Source organism: Natrix helvetica (genome assembly GCF_964273705.1).
Source record: "Natrix helvetica genome assembly, chromosome: 2".
NCBI lineage: Eukaryota > Metazoa > Chordata > Lepidosauria > Squamata > Natricidae > Natrix > Natrix helvetica.
In genome coordinates this window covers 139,438,568-139,456,308 of record NC_138552.1, presented here as the reverse complement: position 1 = coordinate 139,456,308, position 17,741 = coordinate 139,438,568, and the positions used below count along the sequence as shown (strand labels likewise).

The following is a 17,741-nucleotide window of genomic DNA, read 5'->3' as shown; positions in this document are numbered from 1 at the left end:
AATAGTAAAGGAAAAAAAATAGAAGAAAACTTAATCCATTCGTTTTAAAAGGCTTGCATAAATTCCATCCATAAAGATAGTGTTTAAAAAGTAAGATAACCCACTGTCCAAAACCATTCCAAATTTAATTCCGCTGCTTATTTTTTCTGTTCTCCAATTTAAATTAATTTTAAGTTTTTTATAGGCAGTCACTTTTAAAACAGTAAAAATTCCTCACCAGCTGGAAACACTTTCTCTTTCCATATCCTTCCGTTTTGGAGCTGCCCCGACTTCATCAGCCAAATGGCTGGATTTTTTGTGACCAGCTTGAAGAACTTCTCTTGGATCAATCAGGGACTTTGCGATGTTCCTGAGATCAGCAAGACGTATTCTTCCTGTTCACCATCTCTGCAGGACGGTTTAGGTCTGTTAGGACCACCCAGTGGCAAAAGTATCGACTGTGATCTCAAAGCATTGAGATCACACGTCGTTTCGTTGTGACTTCGGCTCCTCCCCCTCAAATATTTTCTTTTTAAAGGTTTAAAGTTTTGGGACAATCTGTAAAAAAATAGTTTGGAATACTCCTGTACATATTTCTAGAGATTTTATTAATTATTCAAGACACTGAAATGCTTTCAGGTAGATTGCATCCAAAGATATTTTCTGAGCTTTTTTTTCCCAATTTATATGTTTCTGGTAGAGAGAAAAAATGGAAAACTTGATCAGGAAAAGATAAGAGGCTTCTAAGTGGAATTTTACATAATCTTGACTGTCTGTAAAATGTCATGAATTAGGCAGCATTGTTGCATCTAAGAGGAATAATCTAGAAGCAAACTTAGTTTCACTTCTTCCAGTTTCTCCCTCAACAGTCTATATTTTATGATCACTGAACATGATCAATGCTAAGCTGTTTCTTTTAAATGGATTGTGTATCTAACCCAGTGGTGGGTTTCAAATTTTTTAGAACCTCTTCTGTAGGTGTGGCCTGCTTTGTGGGAGTGGCTTGCTGGCCATATGACTGGGTGGGAGTGGCTTTCCACCCATGTGACTGAGTAGGAGTGGCTCGGCAGTCGTGTGACTGGGTGGGCATGGCCACTTGTAAAATGTGGTGAAACTCACTTAACAACGCTCGTGCTTAGCAACCAAAATGTTGGCTCAGAAACTCTGGCATTTGAAGCATGCAAGTCTTAAAGCTGTCAAGTTACAAGACCTTTGCACTCCTAACCCTTTAGAAAAAAAAACCCAGGGGTGTTCAAACTTGACAACTTTAAGACTTGTGGACTTCAACTCCCAGAATTCCTCCTCCAGTCATATTGGCTCAGGAACTCTGGCATTGAAGTGTGCAAGTCTTAAAACTGTCAAGTTACAAGACCCTTGCATCCCTAACCCTTTAGAAAAAAAACCCAGGGGTGTTCAAACTTGACAGCTTTAAGACTTTAAGGTTTAGATAGGACCCTTTAGATAGGCGGGCGGGGAGATTGGTGAGCCAGCCAATCTGTGAGCGGTGGGCGGGGCAAGCATGGTGCGGATAGGTGGGGGAGGGAGTTGGAACCGGTTCTAAATGGCACACTAGATTTGTGGAACCTCTTCTATAGAAGAGGTTAGAACTGGCAGGAACCCACCCCTGATCTAACTTTTTAAAATGACTTGTTTTGTATTTAAAAAAAAATATTGCGCTTTCCCCCAAAGGTTCTGATAATAATAAAAGAATGGATTACACAAGGATTCTGAGGTGATAATATATACAATATGGGTTTTACAGCAGACTTTTGCAATGTGGAATGCTATGGCAGGATATTTTTGAAACATGAATAATCAAATTGCCCCAGATTTGATAAAAACTCAAAGGGTTAGTAATTTGGCCAGTTGGTTTTGGTTTTTGAATTTCTCTTCAACAGCTTGGGGTGACTTTTAGTTTATGAAATAGGGAAAGCTTACAAAAATGTAAATTATAAGGACCTTTAGTTATTTCGTATCACTAAACTATCTTTTAACTATTTTCCATGAGCTCTTTATCAACACTATATTCTGTATCTTCCTTTCCTTGTACTATATATTTCTAATATATTTATTGCTAACATCTATGGTTTTTTTGTGTAAAACCTGTATGTATCCTATTGTCACTCTCTATAGAACTATACTATTTTCTGCAGTTCATTTACAGATAGAGGGAATAAAAATATAGGTTATGTGCAGAACTCCAAGTTAGACATTTTGTGTCTCCTCTTCCTCCCTTACCTCTTTAGTACTGAAGTCTTATTGGCAGCAGCTGTTTGATGGCAACTGTATCATTCTGACAGTGGGAGAGGGACACCATTAAGCTATTGTTACTTAGTGTTTGAATATTCTTATTTGTTTTGCATTTCAGATTCAAAAACTACTTCAAATCTAAATTAAACATTCTAGATAGCCTCGTTGTTGTGGGTACATTGTTGGTCAATACTGTAGATGTTACCTCTGACTTGGGTGGAATAACTCTAATTCCAAGGTAAGAAATATGCACCTCTCCAGCTCAAATGTGCTTTTTCAAAAGGCAACTAGACTGTTTTTTCCTTGAGGAAGAAGAATTTTGCTTCTCATCCCTCTCTCTCAACAGAGGGGGAGGGATAAGACATCACCTATCCTCTATCATATAACACAGCCCTTGCCGCAATTACAAGAAGATTCCACCCCCATTTGCTTTGTGATACAGATGACCCCGAGGGCACAGATAGACTCCCAAGACTCTTCAAAAGGGAGAGATGGGATGAGATGAGATGATAAATTATTGGGTCTTGCATGCATTGATTTTTATTTAGCTTATTTGGGTTTTATGTTTGAAGAGTGATAACGTTTTGATATATAACAATAGTCGTTTTGTTTGCTCCCAAAACAAAGTAGATATTAAGTGGCATTCTTACTCTCTTTTCTACCACAATAACGCTAATATCTATAGAAATTCTTTATATGTGGGATGATATGGTAGGAGATGAGGTTGTACAATAGTTTGGCAGGATTGAAATTTAAGGATTCCCAAACCTGAATACCAATGTAGATGGACCTAAACTGTGCTATGAGCATAGCCAAAGTTGGCACTAATAGTTGATATAATACCATTCTTTCTATTTCCCAGAACATTTGTCATTCTTCGAATGTTGAGAATTATAATTCTGGTAAGAGTTTTTCGATTGGCTGCTGAGGCAGAGCGACTTGAAAAAGTGACCCGGAGGTTGGTAAGTGAAATACAATGTTGCCAGCTCTGGTGCCTAGATTTGCTGAATTCACTTCCTATAACCACTGATATAGTGGATTGCAGGCTGGTTGTAAACAGGTAAACTGAAATAGCTTTTTTATGTATATATTTTGAAATCTCTGATTGACTCTTCTTTCTTTTAATAAACATGAATACCTTAATTAATTTTAAATTGACTTCCGGTTGACATAGTGCTGCTATCGGATGCGAAGAGGGGGCTCCATAAGTGGCTAAAGTCACCCTGTAGGGGTGACAAAAAGTTGAGGCCCTGTGGCTCTCCTACTTGACTCAGGTCTAATTCGTTCTCAGCCGACAGCAAAGAGGAATGGCAGCCATTATGGCTGCCATGAAGCTGGAATAGCCAAAGAAAGAAAGAATGTGCTATACTGGTGTGGATGAACAGTGACTGGAACTGGGTGAGGTAACTTTTTTTAACCTAAAATCTACCTCAAAGAAAATTAACTCTGAAAAAGAGACCCTTTGAAAAGTTTGTTTAAACAGGCAACAATTACAGAGAGAAAAATTACAGACCTGAAAGAAATGATTTTAAGAAAAAAGGGAAAACCTTTAAAAACATTGAAAGATTAGTGGACCAGGGGAATGCCGTCAATATAATTTACTTGGACTTCAGTAAGGCATTTGATAAAGTGGACCATAACCTACTACTAGATAAAATAGAAAAGTGTAGGTTAGACAGCATCAAATTAGACAGAAAAACAAAATGCACAGGTTCAGTATAGATCAGCGATGGCGAACCTTTTTTGGCTCGCGTGCCACAAGTGGGGGGAGCGCAGGGGGGTCGTGTGCAGGCGTGCTGCACCCATAATGCAATGCACGACCCCCCAGTGCGCATGCGCACACAACGCGCGACCCCCCCCATTTTTACATGCTTTTTTCGCCCTCCCCAGGCTCCAGAGGCTTTATAGGAGCCTGGGGATGGCGAAAAGAGCCTCCCCCCCCCGGAGGCCCTCCGGAGGCTTCAGGGACCATCCGAAGGCTTCTCTGAAGCCTTCGGAACGATTAAAACCACCCTCCGAGCAAACCGGAAGTGACTTCCAGTTTGCTCGGAGGGTCGTTTTAAGTGCTCCGAAGGCGTCAGGGAAGCCTCGGGACAGTCCCTGAAGCCTTCGGAATGCTTAAAACGACCCTCCAAGCAACCCGGAAGTCATTTCAGGCCTATAAAGCCTCTGGAGCCTGGGGAAGGCGAAAAATGGCTTTTAAAAAGGTGAACTCAGCTGGCCAGCGCGCGCATGCGTGCTGGCCAGCTGACAAAGCAGCGCCTTGCGTGCCCTGACAAATTGCTCCGTGTGCCGCTTGTGGCACGCGTGCCATAGGTTCGCCATCACTGGTATAGATGGTACCTTGCTGAATAGTAGTAGCTGTGAGAGGGATCTTGGAATCCTAGTGGACAAACATTTAAATATAAGCCAGCAGTGTGATGCAGCTGCCAAAAAAGTCAACACAGTTCTAGGCTACATATACAGAGGGATAGAATCAGGATTACGTGAAGTGTTAATACCACTTTATAATGCCTTGGTAAGGCCACACTTGGAATACTGCATTCAGTTTTTGTCGCCACAATGTAAAAAAGATGTGGAGACTCTAGAAAGAGTGCAGAGAAGAGCAACAAAGATGATTAGGGGACTGGAGACTAAAACATATGAAGAATGGTTGCAGGAACTGGGTATGTTTAGCTTAAGAGAAGGAAGGACTAGAGGAGACATGATAGCAGTGTTCCAATATCTCAGGGTTTGCCACAAAGAAGAGGGAATCAAACTATTCTCCAAAGCACCTGAGAGTAGAACAAGAAGCAGTGGGTGAAAACTAATCAAGGAGAGAAGCAACTTAGAACTGAGGAGAAATTTCCTGACAGTTAGAACAATTAATCAGTGGAACAGCTTGCCTCCAGAAGTTGTGAAAGTCCCAAAACTGGAAGTCTTTAAGAAGATGTTGGATAGCCATCTGTCTGAAATGGTATAGGGTTTCCTGCCTAGGCAGGGGGTTGGACTAGAAGACCTCCAAGGTCCCTTCCAACTCTGCTATTGTATTGTATTGTATAGGCTCTCTAATTTTTACTGGCAATAAGGCATTTTAAAATGCTTGATAATCAGAATTTTGATTATCTGTTTGAATAAATACAAAGAGAACCGGTTAAGAATTTGTGCAATATCGAGGTTAAGCTGAAGACGCCATCTACTGGTGAATGAAATTGACAGTATACTCCTACAATCCTGGGAAAAATACTAATAAGACAGAGGAGAAAGTGGAAAAACACCTGGAAGATTGCTGTGCTATCTATTGCTCTATACTTATCTGCTCCAAGACTACTGGAGTTCTAATGCTGAAAACATGGATGACATCGAGTTATGATTGAATTTATAGACTTAAGGAGACATTTGCAAATCTTCCTGGATTACCTAAAAACAGCTAAATTGACTAATTGTGGGACATAAAGAACTATATTATTGTATTCCCTGAGCAGCAACATCTGGACTGATTAAATGGTTTTCAGGTCGACTTTCTGAGATCAAATATAATTGAGACTAAGGGGCATTGATAGACCACTGACAGACTATTCAGCTATACTGGGACTTATTAAAAGAAGAAAGATGTTTCAGTAGGGGGAAGTAAGTGGGTTACAAAAAGAAATGGTGTTGATGTTTCAAAGCATTTATGATATCATGACAAGGAATCACAGGGAGATAATGGATTTAATGAATAACATAAATGGGAAGCTAGAAAGTGTTCCATAAGGGATCATGAATAATGATCAAAAAGCCCAGGAAACTGGAGATAATAGAGAGATCAGAGAAAAAGATAGAATGGACAAATCAACAAATAAAACAAGAAGATAAAAGAAAAGGCAATGAAAACTTACGAAGCAATTCAGGGAAAATACATGCTAAAAGACCCCAAAATGATTCTGAATAAACAGAAAGATATCTTTGAAAAGAAAATAGAGATTTGGGCAGATCTTCTGGAGGCTTGGCAGCAAAAGATAGTAAGAGATGGAAGAAATATTTAAGCTAATCAGGAAAGATGTACCATATTTTTCGGAGTCTTTTAAGACGCACCAGAGTAGAAGACACACCAAGATTTTGAACAGGCAAATTAAAAAGGTTTTTGCACTCTGCAGACCTCCCAAAAAGGGCCCATATTTCACAAAAACAGGCCTGTTTTTTGTCAAAAAAAGGGCATGCATAGCCTTTAGGAGGAGTGCTCCTGGGGGTGGGGGAAAAATTGAGCAAAAACCGGGCCTTTTTCGCTCATTTCTGCCCTCCCCAGCCCCCAGGAGCACTCTGGAAGCCTCCTAAAGGCTATGCACAACCATTTTGGTGAAGGGGTGGGGTTTCCAGAGGCAAAAAAATGCTATATTCAGTGTATAAGATGCACCCAGATTTTCAGCCTCTTTTTTGAGGGAAAAAGGTGCGTCTTATACTCTGAAAAATACGGTAGATAGAGATGAAGACCCGGGAGGAAATTAGGAGGCAAGTTAAAAAACAAATAAAAATTGAAATATTAAAACGGGCAAGAGATGATGGATAGAGGAAATGTTATGTAACAAAAAATTGGATACACACACACAGTTTTTTCCTTAAATTATATGGTTAACTTTGTACAAGAAGATAGGATAGAAGGGCTTGAAGACTTTTTCACAGGAGATGAAAGGCAAATGTTAGCTTAGAATAGAAGGTTGCATTTCCAATCTATCTAAGACAGAAAACATTGAGGTCATTTGTTGGAAGATACACATTTTCAGGCCTTGTGATTCCATGTAATATTAATAATAATAATAATAATAATAATAATAATAATAATAATAATAATAATAATAATAATAATAATAATAATAATAATAATAATAAATTTTATTTGATTAGCCGCAACCCTCTCCCGAAGGACTCGGGGCGGCGTACAATCAAAAGGATAAAATACACATAGGACACACATACATACGAAAAAACAAGGACAATTACATTTGTGCATGAGGAGAGTAGACTTGTAAGTGAAGGACAATAAACACAGCTAAAAACACAATTAAAACACAGTTTAAAATCCCCTTAAATAAAATTGCTAAATTAAAAACCCCTCAGGAGCGTAACGAAGTTATGGTTGAGCCAGGCCAGATATTTGAAAAAGGTGGGTCTTGAGCTTAACACGGAAGGAGCGGAGGTCTGTAGTGGTCCTAATATCCGGGGGGAGGTCATTCCACAGGGCTGGGCCCGCCACAGAGAAGGCTCTGCTCCTAGGCGCCGCCCCATGGCATTGTCTAGTGGACGGCACCTGGAGAAGTCCCTCTCTGTGCGAGCGAATAGGTCGTAGGGATGTGTGGGGCAGAATACGGTCCCGCAGGTAACTAGGTCCTGAGCCATGGAGCGCTTTAAAGATCGTGATCAAAACCTTGAAACGCACTCGATAGACCACAGGAAGCCAGTGCAGCTCGCGCAGGTGTGGTGTCACATGGGAGTACCTGGTGCTCCCCATAATCACCCGCGCGGCCGCATTCTGGACCAACTGTAGTCTCCGAGTGCATTTCAAGGGAAGCCCCATTCCGAGTTTTAGATGATATGTCATCTGCTTCACGTTCATTACAAATTTTGCACTTTAAATTCTTGTTCTTGATTTTCTGAATAACTCATGATAGTACAGATATTCCTCAACTTAGAGCAATTAATTTAGTGACCCCTCAGTTACAACGGCACTGAAAAAAGGGACTTACAACAATTTTTCACAGTTCTAGCATTTCCAGCATTCCTATGATCATGCGATCAAAGCTTAGATGCTAGACCACTGGTTCGTATTTATGACGGTTGCTGTATCCCAGGATCATGTGATCACGTTTTGCAACCTTTTGACAAGCAAGTCAATGGGAAAGCCAGATTGACTTAACAAGCAGGTTACTAATTTATCAACTACAATGATTTACTTAACAACTGAGGCAAGAAACGTCATAAAATAGGACAAAAATATCACTGAACAAATGTCTCATTTAACAACATATTGGGCTCAATTGTGGTCGTAGGTTGAGGACTACCTATAAGGCTGAAGCTCTTAAATCAGTGTCTTTGTGAATTTTATGCACTGAAAGCCTGAGCTCAAAGTAGTGTGTGTGTTCATTTTAACACTGAAGTAGCAGTATTATATATTTGCAAATGGGTGACAGTACTTTGTCTAAACACATCTTTCTGATTTTGGCCCACTTGATCTATTTTTTTTAAAAAAAATATAACATCATGTATGTATAACTTTTCTAAGGATATATTTAAAAAAGCCACCTACAGTAGATTAGGACAAAGACTTGGCTGCAGATAGTACTTTCTTGAAAATTGTCTTTCTCTGACTTCCAGTATTTATATTTCCATCCTAAAATGTGAGCAAAGAATTTTTGAAAGAAAAAATCTGCAAATTTTATAAAATTTATTCATTGTAGAGATTTATTGGAGAGGAGTTATTTTTGTGAATAGAGTTTATGTTTACAATGTTTAATACAGATTGTACCAGCCTTTGCAGTATTTTCAAAAAAGTGTTTTTGTAATTGCTGAATTAAACTAAGTTATGATTTTAAAGCCAAGGTGCTTCAGACTTAGGCAGAAAAATATTGGAAAAATTTTCAAGAAATATTCAGTGGCAAACCATTTCTCCACCCATTGTGTTAGGAAGTTACCAGGAGATGAGTGATTTGAAAATGTCTTCATCTTTAATGGGGTAATTTCTGGAGTCTAGGTTTCCATGACTGACTACTTATTTCCTAAGATCACTATTTAATTTTTTTTTCCTTTTGGCTGACAGGTCTCAGAAAATAAAAGGCGTTACACAAGAGGTGGCTTTGACTTGGATCTCACTTATGTCACTGGTTAGTATTTCTTGACTAGTGGAGAGATTGGTTAAAAATGGAGATCTAGGCATCCAAGGATAATGGAAGAATGTGTGTAAGATGAACACAAGAAAAACTCTTTGTTCCATTTTCCATCTGTAGAGACTGCTTTTAGGGAAATACCTGTGATACCTGTGCTTCTTTTAACTCTTGCTTCTTCGTGTTGAGAACCAGTGCTTGCTGAGGTAGACATTACCAATTATACTGAGCAGTTAAATGCTAACTATTTGCAACAGAATATTTCTAGAGTGAGAGTCATGTAATTTTTTTTGAATGTGGCCAAGAGCCAATGCCACCTCTTTCAACCTTTTCATTTACATAGTCGTGCCTCCCTTTGAATGAAAAAGAAATTAGATCTTTAATTGTGTCATGCTTGGTTATAATAGAGAATGTTTATGCATAAAATTTTGGTATCATGGGTCAGTGATGTTCCTCACGAAGGGCAGAATGCTGGTCCTAGGGAATGAGGAACAATGGCCGGGGTGGGGTGGGGGAATTACCAGTGTGAATTAATTGCATTAGCAGCTTTTGCCAATGAGTCTGGCATTACCTTTTCTTGCTAGTAATTCACGAATGACTAGATCTTGAGCAGGTCCTTTGGCTGTACGTAGTTTGAAAGAAAGTATAGTCCATTTTTCCCTCAGCCTGATGTCCTTCAAGTGTTTTGGAATTACAGTGCCCAAAGTAACATAGGTAACATAGTCATTGGAATATTGACTTGCAATTCTGGGATTTGTGTTAGTGTATTTGGAAGGTATTAGATTGTGGAAAGCTGTAATATCTAATACAGGATAAATTAGATTAGTAACACATTTGTCTTTTTCATGGAGCTTTATAATCCATTTGTACTGCATAATATTAACAGTCACTGATTGATATTGGGATTTAGATATGTGCCAATAAAATATTTTTAATTTGGAATATTTCCTTAAAAATCAAATTTTCATAGCTGTAGGATCATTTCCATTTGAGTGTCATAAGATACCTGATGGTATGCCACTAATATATCGGTTTACCCTTCACCAAGTCAACTGGTGATCATATTTTTATTTTTAATTGTTAGATGTCTTTCATATCTTTATTGTAATACAAAACATTTTTCTATTTTTTATAATATAAACCAGCAAATTTATACACTAAGTATAAGTCCTTGACTTATAACTATTCAATTAGTGACAGTTACCACAGCACTGAAAAAATTGACTTCTGATGGTTTTTCACACTTTCTCATTAAAGTAGAAAATGATACTTTAATGAAGGAACTAATAAGAAAAAAAACATACCCCTACCAACACTGGAAGGGGCAAGCTACTGTACTTTGCTATTGTGTAGAAAATATCATGCTCACACTGATGATGTTACTTAGTTGTAATGAAACATCTGCAAGCAAATAAGCTCAGCAAACAAGGACTCCACAGTTACCTTTTTCCTGCATAAAATCTAATGTTTGCTTGGTGGTGCTAACCTTAAAATTGTCCTTCAGTTTTTTAAAAATCTTTTGTACTTCTGAACTGATTTAAGTCACTAATTAATCCAGTTTTCTCCCTTTAAAAATGTTTTACCAGAGTTGTATTTGCAACTATGACCACAGAATTTGAAGCTGTCACGTTTTTGCTTAAGATAATGTACAAATTCCAAACCCCTATGTGACAGAAAGGGCCTTGTCATAATCTCTAAAACCATGAAATGTTTTTTCTTGCTTTTAGTCTGCAATTATATGAAAAAGTATACTCCATGTAAAGTTTTTTTCTTTTTTATTATATATGGGCATATCATTTTATCTTCATTTAAATAGTATGTAAATATAGAGGTATTAATTGAAGAAAAAATTCTTTGTAATCATTAATTCAACAACAAAATTGAGCAAACATGCCATTTCCTTCTGTGGAAAAAATAAATATAGCTTTTGTTCTAACACCTGGTATATTACCTTTTTGATAGAAATATGCTTTTCAATTGGTATCAGATTCTACTGGTGAAATGCTTACTTTGATTTTTGCTAAACATGTCTTCTGGTACTGTGGCCAAATAACTATCTTACATCCTTCCACCTAGATGTAATTTGTACAGCTTTTTATAATAGTAAACTCCTGCATTTTGATATCAGTAATGGTGAGAAGTATTGTGGGTGATGAAATTCTTCTAGATATGGGAATCATAGATGTCCCAAATGTTTTGAAATCTTTCCCAGACTCATAGGCATTATAATCTCCTTTCTGAAGGCTTCTGAGAGTTTTTTTGGATCTAGGTAGGTGTTCAAGAACAGAGAGCAAAATCAATTAAATTTTTGAGGTTTTAGTAAAATAGGTTTAATACCTATTTTACTGCCTGATCTGGTATACTTGTGTCTAATATTAGGTATTTGAGATACAGTAGTGATAAATATTGGTGGTCTACTTAGTTTTTCTATAATGAAAATTTGCATTTCTGTTTATTTAAATTACACAATGTACTCCAAAATGTAAATGATGCATGATATTTCTAATAATTTATTTCCTTTAATAACATTGCTGAAATGAAGATCAAATATTTGTATGTTGAAATATGTTAAAAACGTATGTTGATATATTTACTTTTTCACATGACTACTTGAAGTAGTGATCCTATGAAAAATCTCACATTTGTCTCACAATGCAGATCTTACATTTTCTTTCTTGTGCTTATTTGTATCTATTCATTAGCTCGTGTTATAGCAATGTCGTTTCCATCTTCTGGGCAGCAAGCTTTCTACAGGAATCCTATATGGGTAATCTAAAGATTAAAAGATAATGGAAATAATTTCTGGTGTTCTGTGAATCTTCCTCTTTGTTTTCCTCCACTCCCGGTTATTATTCGCTGTGTTTAATTTTAGTATGATTGTAAGAGATAATAATGGTAATTATAGAAGAAAAGACTTCTTGTTAGTTAAAGCTATATTGTAAAGTCAAAAACAGTCTGCCTTTAGGATTTTTTCCTCAAAGCTTTAGTCATTAATTCATATATAGTATACTTAACATATGAAAAAATGGGCTTCAATGATAAGCAATGAGAAATCATAACTACTCAAGGAGAGAGCCAATGTAGAACTAAGGAGAAATTTCCTGACAATCAGTTGAACAACTTGCCTCCAGAAGTTATGGTTGCTGCAACAGTGAAGGCTTTTCAGCCATTTGTCTGAAATGTTATAGAGTTTCCTGCTTGAGCAGGGGGCTGGACTAGAAGACCTTCAAGGTCCCTTCCAACTTTGTTATTCTGTTAACAACGGTATTCAATTCCTCTTCTAAATTGGTGGGTTCTGCAGGCCTCAGAATGATGACTATGCCTCCTTCATCAGTTATCAAATTTAGCAGCAAAAAGTACAATTTTTGAGTTTGCAAATAAAGCAGAAGTGCTTTCTGCATTTTGAATAAAAAAATAGGATCCGCATAATGAAGATTTACTGTAGGTTCTCCACACTATGGATTATGGTATGATAAACACATATCCATATAATGGATAAGCAGGGAGTTATAGGTCCCAAAATGCACCTCCAAAACTAAATTCAGCTTATCCGTTGGTGGGCTTATATGGTAGTACTTTTTAAAAATACATATACAGGTAGTCCTCGATTTACAACATTTTGTTTGGTGATTGTTTGAAATTATAATGGCAGTGAAAAAAGTGGTTTATGACCTTTTCCCACATCACTGTGCAGCATCCCCATAGTCACGTGATCAAAATTCAGATGTTTGACAACTGACTCATATTTATGACAGTTGCAGTGTTCCGGGGTCATGTAATTACTTTTTGTGACCTTCTGAGAAAATAAATGAGGAAGTCAGAGTCACTTGACAACAGTATTAATAACTTAACAACTGCAATGATTCACTTAACATCTCTAGCAAAAAAGGTCATGAAATGGGGCAAAATTCACTTCTTAGCAACAGAAAGTTTGGGCTCAATTATGGTCATAGGTTGAGGAGTACTTGTATATAAGCAGGTAAGCTGACTCTCAAATTTTTAATTAAAATACCATGAAAAATGTGTCATCTGAAGCTAATCAAATTGTGAAAATTAAAACACACAAAATTTTTTAGGTTTGGCTTCCCCTTGAGTGGCACATTTTTCGTGGTAAAGCATTTTGATTAAAAATTCAAGGGTCAACTTATCAACAGATGGACTGATCTGTAAAAATATGCAATATATGTACTTTGGTTTTCCCCGAGTAGTTATTTAGCTTATTGATTGGCTTTAGCAATACCAGTATTTATAATTCACTCAGGCATACTGGTTGGAACTTATGGAAGTAGAAGTCAGATTGTAGGAGGTTGCTGTACGTCTCTATATTGGCACCAGAGCCATCTACCTGAGATTTGAATCTTCCTTGAAATGCTACATAAATAAAATTATTAATAATTCATGCCACCTTGACAACTAAAATATATTATTCTTTTTTATAAGGAAGTTGCAAAATTCTTGGATACAAAACATGAAGACCATTACAAAGTCTACAATCTTTGTAGTAAGTATTACTTTGTTTCCTAGTCACCAAAACTGGAGCAGTCAGGAAAACTTCAGCTGTATCTCTTCTAATCACAATCCAGGCCATCCACCATCTTGAGTCTTAGCCTTGTCTTCTCTAGGTATGCAGTAAATGTCTATAACTGATGGAGGACATGAACCTGGATATCACATAGCTTAACCACACCCACTAAATCAGTAACCGCTTCCTTTTAAAATGAAGTTTTGAATGATATAGAACTCAGTGTTTATGATAGCTTTAACATATATTCATATTCCCATTTTTAAATCTCTTTAACATAATGACTGTCATTTAGTCTTCCTCATTCCCATGTCTTCCCAGCTTAGTGGTTTCTAACTGATGGGTTTAATACCTTACTGACTGAAATTCTTGAGTTGTAATGTCAAAGCATCTGGAAGATACAAAACATCTAGAAGGAAAAAACTGCTTCGTTATAGATTAATCTAATTTTTTCAGTTCACTTCTTGCCAAGCCTCATTGTGACAAGTGTTGAATCAAACTTTTCTAGGTTTACATCTATGTCATTCAATAATCAAGATTCCGGTTCCAATTGCGGTCATAAGTTGAGGACTATCTGTAGCTCAGCAACTATCTAAAAACTGTAGATGTTAACTGAAGACTGTTTCTGTTAGCAATAAGATTCAGTATAATAGGGAGGAGGGCTGAACATTTTGTTGTTTGCTATCCTGTCAAGTCCAGTAGAAATTTGAAATTAATATAGTTTTGCTTTTTTTCTACACAGTTTAATAGCATGCATCTTTGTATATGTATTTAATGAACCATATACTTATTGACACTTCAGGTGGCCATGCACTGCTGGGCTTTGAATACGGAGATGAAATACATACTGTAATTTGATACATCCGATTCTACAAATATAAGTGCAATGTAGATGTTTTTGTTGCTAATTTTAAAAAATCTTCTCCAATCTGTTGTTAAAACTGGATCTTCTACTGGCTAATTAGGGGGGAGGTAGATTTACATCAAATTTATATAAAATTTGGTATAGATCAGAGGTTGCCAGCCTTTTTGAAATAGGTACATTTAAAGTTTTGAGTCCAAATAGTACTATTGCAAAACAATTGCTGGTAAAGATTGCCTGTTCTCAAGATGGCTAGCAGAAATGTAACCACATTCAAAGTTAAAGGTTTGCCAGAATATTACCTGCCATGCTATTAGTATTCCTTTTACTGGATATGCTATATTGCCCTGATTTAGTGTTGTCCTTTTTCTGAGCAGATGGGCATACTTCCAAACTAAACATGTTGATTAAAGTTGCTTAATATTTTTATTTTCTTAAGGAACCCAGATATTCATGGAAGAAGGATGAAAATATGCAGTTTCCCATTTTAAAAACTCTGGGTATTTTAATATTAAAAAAATGAGGTAGGGCATGGAGTTGTGTATTCCAAAGGGAATTGTGGGGTAAATAGTGTCCCAAGTACCATTTAAGGACATTTAAGGTCTAGATATTTGTCCAAAGTATTGCTTTGTAATCTTCTTAATAGAACTTGGTCTCTCTTTATATACATAATATCTGTATAATATTTTTCCTGTAGGTGAGCAAGGCTATGACCCAGAGTTTTTCCATTATAGAGTGGAGAGGATGCTTATTGATGACCACAATGTTCCCTCTCTAGCGTAAGTATGATTCTGCAATGGTTCTATGTAGATTTGACAATAAACCAGCTGGCTGAATAAACCAAGTCCTGTTGATTAATGTTTGCAGATATCTATAGTCTATGAAAATATATAGATTATTTAATTTATATATTGCTGTCCCACAACTGTTGGCAATTCACAATAATAAGGTAAAAATAAAATAGCCACAATAACATAGAAATTAATTAAAATTGTACAACTGAATCCTGTAACATTAGTTAATACTCAAAGGCCCTCTGGAATAACTTACTTTTAACTTTTTTCCTGAAAGTTGTAATCAATGGACTCAATCTTATCTCCAGAGAGAGGCCATTCCAGAGGTCAAGGGTCACCAGAGAGAAATAGTGCCTCTGGCTTCAGCCCTATCACTTCCTAGAAATAAAACAATACCAGCAGCTTCTCACTGGAGAAAAGCTTTAAAAAGCTTTTAAAACATAACTAGATCAATATAAGTCTACTTGTATTTGTGAAACCAGATTACTGTGGACCAGTATATGGTTGCCATGGAGGCCATGAATTCCTGGGCCGTCCCTTACCCAGCTTTCAGGGCCAGTAAAATAAAGGTTAGGGTGAGGTCATCCAGCACCAAAGAGAGAGGGGAGCCTGCTAAAAGATCAGAGACTTCCTGCACTTTGTAGCTGTAGGACCTCAGATCAAGAAGGGCAGAATTCTGAAACTAAATTTAGGTAATTCAGATGATGTCTGTTAATTTATTCACAAGTGGTTTGTGGGCAAAAGTGGTTTTGCTGCAGGTAGACATGGCATCTACTAGCAGCCAATTGGAACAAGGTCCTTGGCAATAATTTTAGGTTTTTTTTTTAGAGTTTTCATGTAATTAAGCACAATAGAAAGAAATTAAAACATATGCAATATAAATAATAATAACAATCAAACAATATAGTAATATAGTAATATGAACAGGTGAAACTCAAAAAATTAGAATATCGTGCAAAAGTTCATTTATTTCAGTAATGCAACTTAAAAGGTGAAACTAATATATGAGATAGACTCATTACATGCAAAGCAAGATAGCTCAAGCCGTGATTTGTCATAATTGTGATGATTATGGCTTACAGCTCATTTCAGAAAATTAGAATATTACATGCAATCAATAAAACAAGGATTGTACATAGAACAATATCGGACCTCTGAAAAGTATAAGCATGCATATGTACTCAGTACTTGGTTTGCGCCCCTTTTGCAGCAATTACTGCCTCAATGCAGCGTGGCATGGAAGCTATCAGCCTGTGGCACTGCTGAGGTGTTATGGAAGCCCAGGATGCTTCAGTAGCGTCCTTAAGCTCTTCTGCATTGTTTGGTCTCATGTCTCTCATCTTTCTCTTGGCAATGTCCCATAGATTCTCTATGGGGTTCAGGTCAGGCGAGTTTGCTGGCCAATCAAGCACAGTAATCCCACAGTCATTGAACCAGGTTTTGGTGCTTTTGGCAGTGTGGGCAGCTGGAAAATGAAGTCAGCATCCCCATAAAGCTCATCTGCAGAAGGAAGCATGAAGTGCTCCAAAATCTCCTGGTAGACAGCTGCTTTGACCCTGGTCTTAATGAAGCACAGTGGTCCAAAGTCCTGTTGCTCAGTGGTCCAAAGTCCTCTTTTCTGATGAGAGCAACTTTTGCATCTCATTTGGAAACCAAGGACCCAGAGTATGGAGGAAGAATGGAGAGGCCAATAAAGCACAGTAATCCCACGGTCATTGAACCAGGTTTTAGTGCTTTTGGCAAAAGTTGCTCTCATCAGAAAAGAGAACTTTGGACCACTGTGCTTCATTAAGAACAGGGTCAACACAGCCGTCTACCAAGAGATTTTGGAGCACATGCTTCCTTCTGCAGACAAGCTTTATGAGGATGCTGACTTCATTTTCCAGCTGCCCAAACTGCCAAAAGCATCAAAACCTGGTTCAATGACTGTGGGATTACTGTGCTTGATTGGCCAGCAAACTCGCCTGACCTGAACCCCATAGAGAATCTATGGGGCATTGCCAAGAGAAAGAGACATGAGGCCGAACAATGCAAAAGAGCTGAAGGCCACTATTGAAGCATCCTGGGCTTCCATAACACCTCAGCAGTGCCACAGGCTGATAGCTTCCATGCCACGTCGCATTGAGGCAGTAATTGCTGCAAAAGGGGCCCAAACCAAGTACTGAGTACATATGCATGCTTATACTTTTCAGAGGTCCGATATTGTTCTACGTACAATCCTTGTTTTATTGATTGCATGCAATATTCTAATTTTCTGAAATGGTGATTTGGGGTTTTCATGAGCTGTACGCCATAATCATCACAATTATGACAAATCACGGCTTGAACTATCTTGCTTTGCATGTAATGAGTCTTATCTCATATATTAGTTTCACCTTTTAAGTTGCATTACTGAAATAAATGAACTTTTGCACGATAATCTAATTTTTTGAGTTTCACCTGTATTTCCTAATACCATATCATAATATAATATAATACTAACACAACCTTAGTAGATA

At 37.4% G+C, this 17,741-nt stretch overlaps 1 protein-coding gene across 1 annotated transcript in view; it reads left to right on the top strand.

Moving 5' to 3' along the window:
* Positions 1–17,741, top strand: part of LOC309387208 (phosphatidylinositol 3,4,5-trisphosphate 3-phosphatase TPTE2-like) — a gene marked incomplete at its 5' end in the record, with an annotated part of 41,299 nt that overhangs the window by 11,568 nt on the left and 11,990 nt on the right. Inside the window, 6 exons of the mRNA XM_081943534.1 lie at positions 2,348–2,467; positions 3,092–3,191; positions 9,002–9,065; positions 11,768–11,832; positions 13,506–13,566; positions 15,147–15,228. Coding sequence (XP_081799660.1) covers positions 2,348–2,467; positions 3,092–3,191; positions 9,002–9,065; positions 11,768–11,832; positions 13,506–13,566; positions 15,147–15,228 — 492 coding nt within the window. The remainder of the gene's footprint in view (positions 1–2,347; positions 2,468–3,091; positions 3,192–9,001; positions 9,066–11,767; positions 11,833–13,505; positions 13,567–15,146; positions 15,229–17,741) is intronic.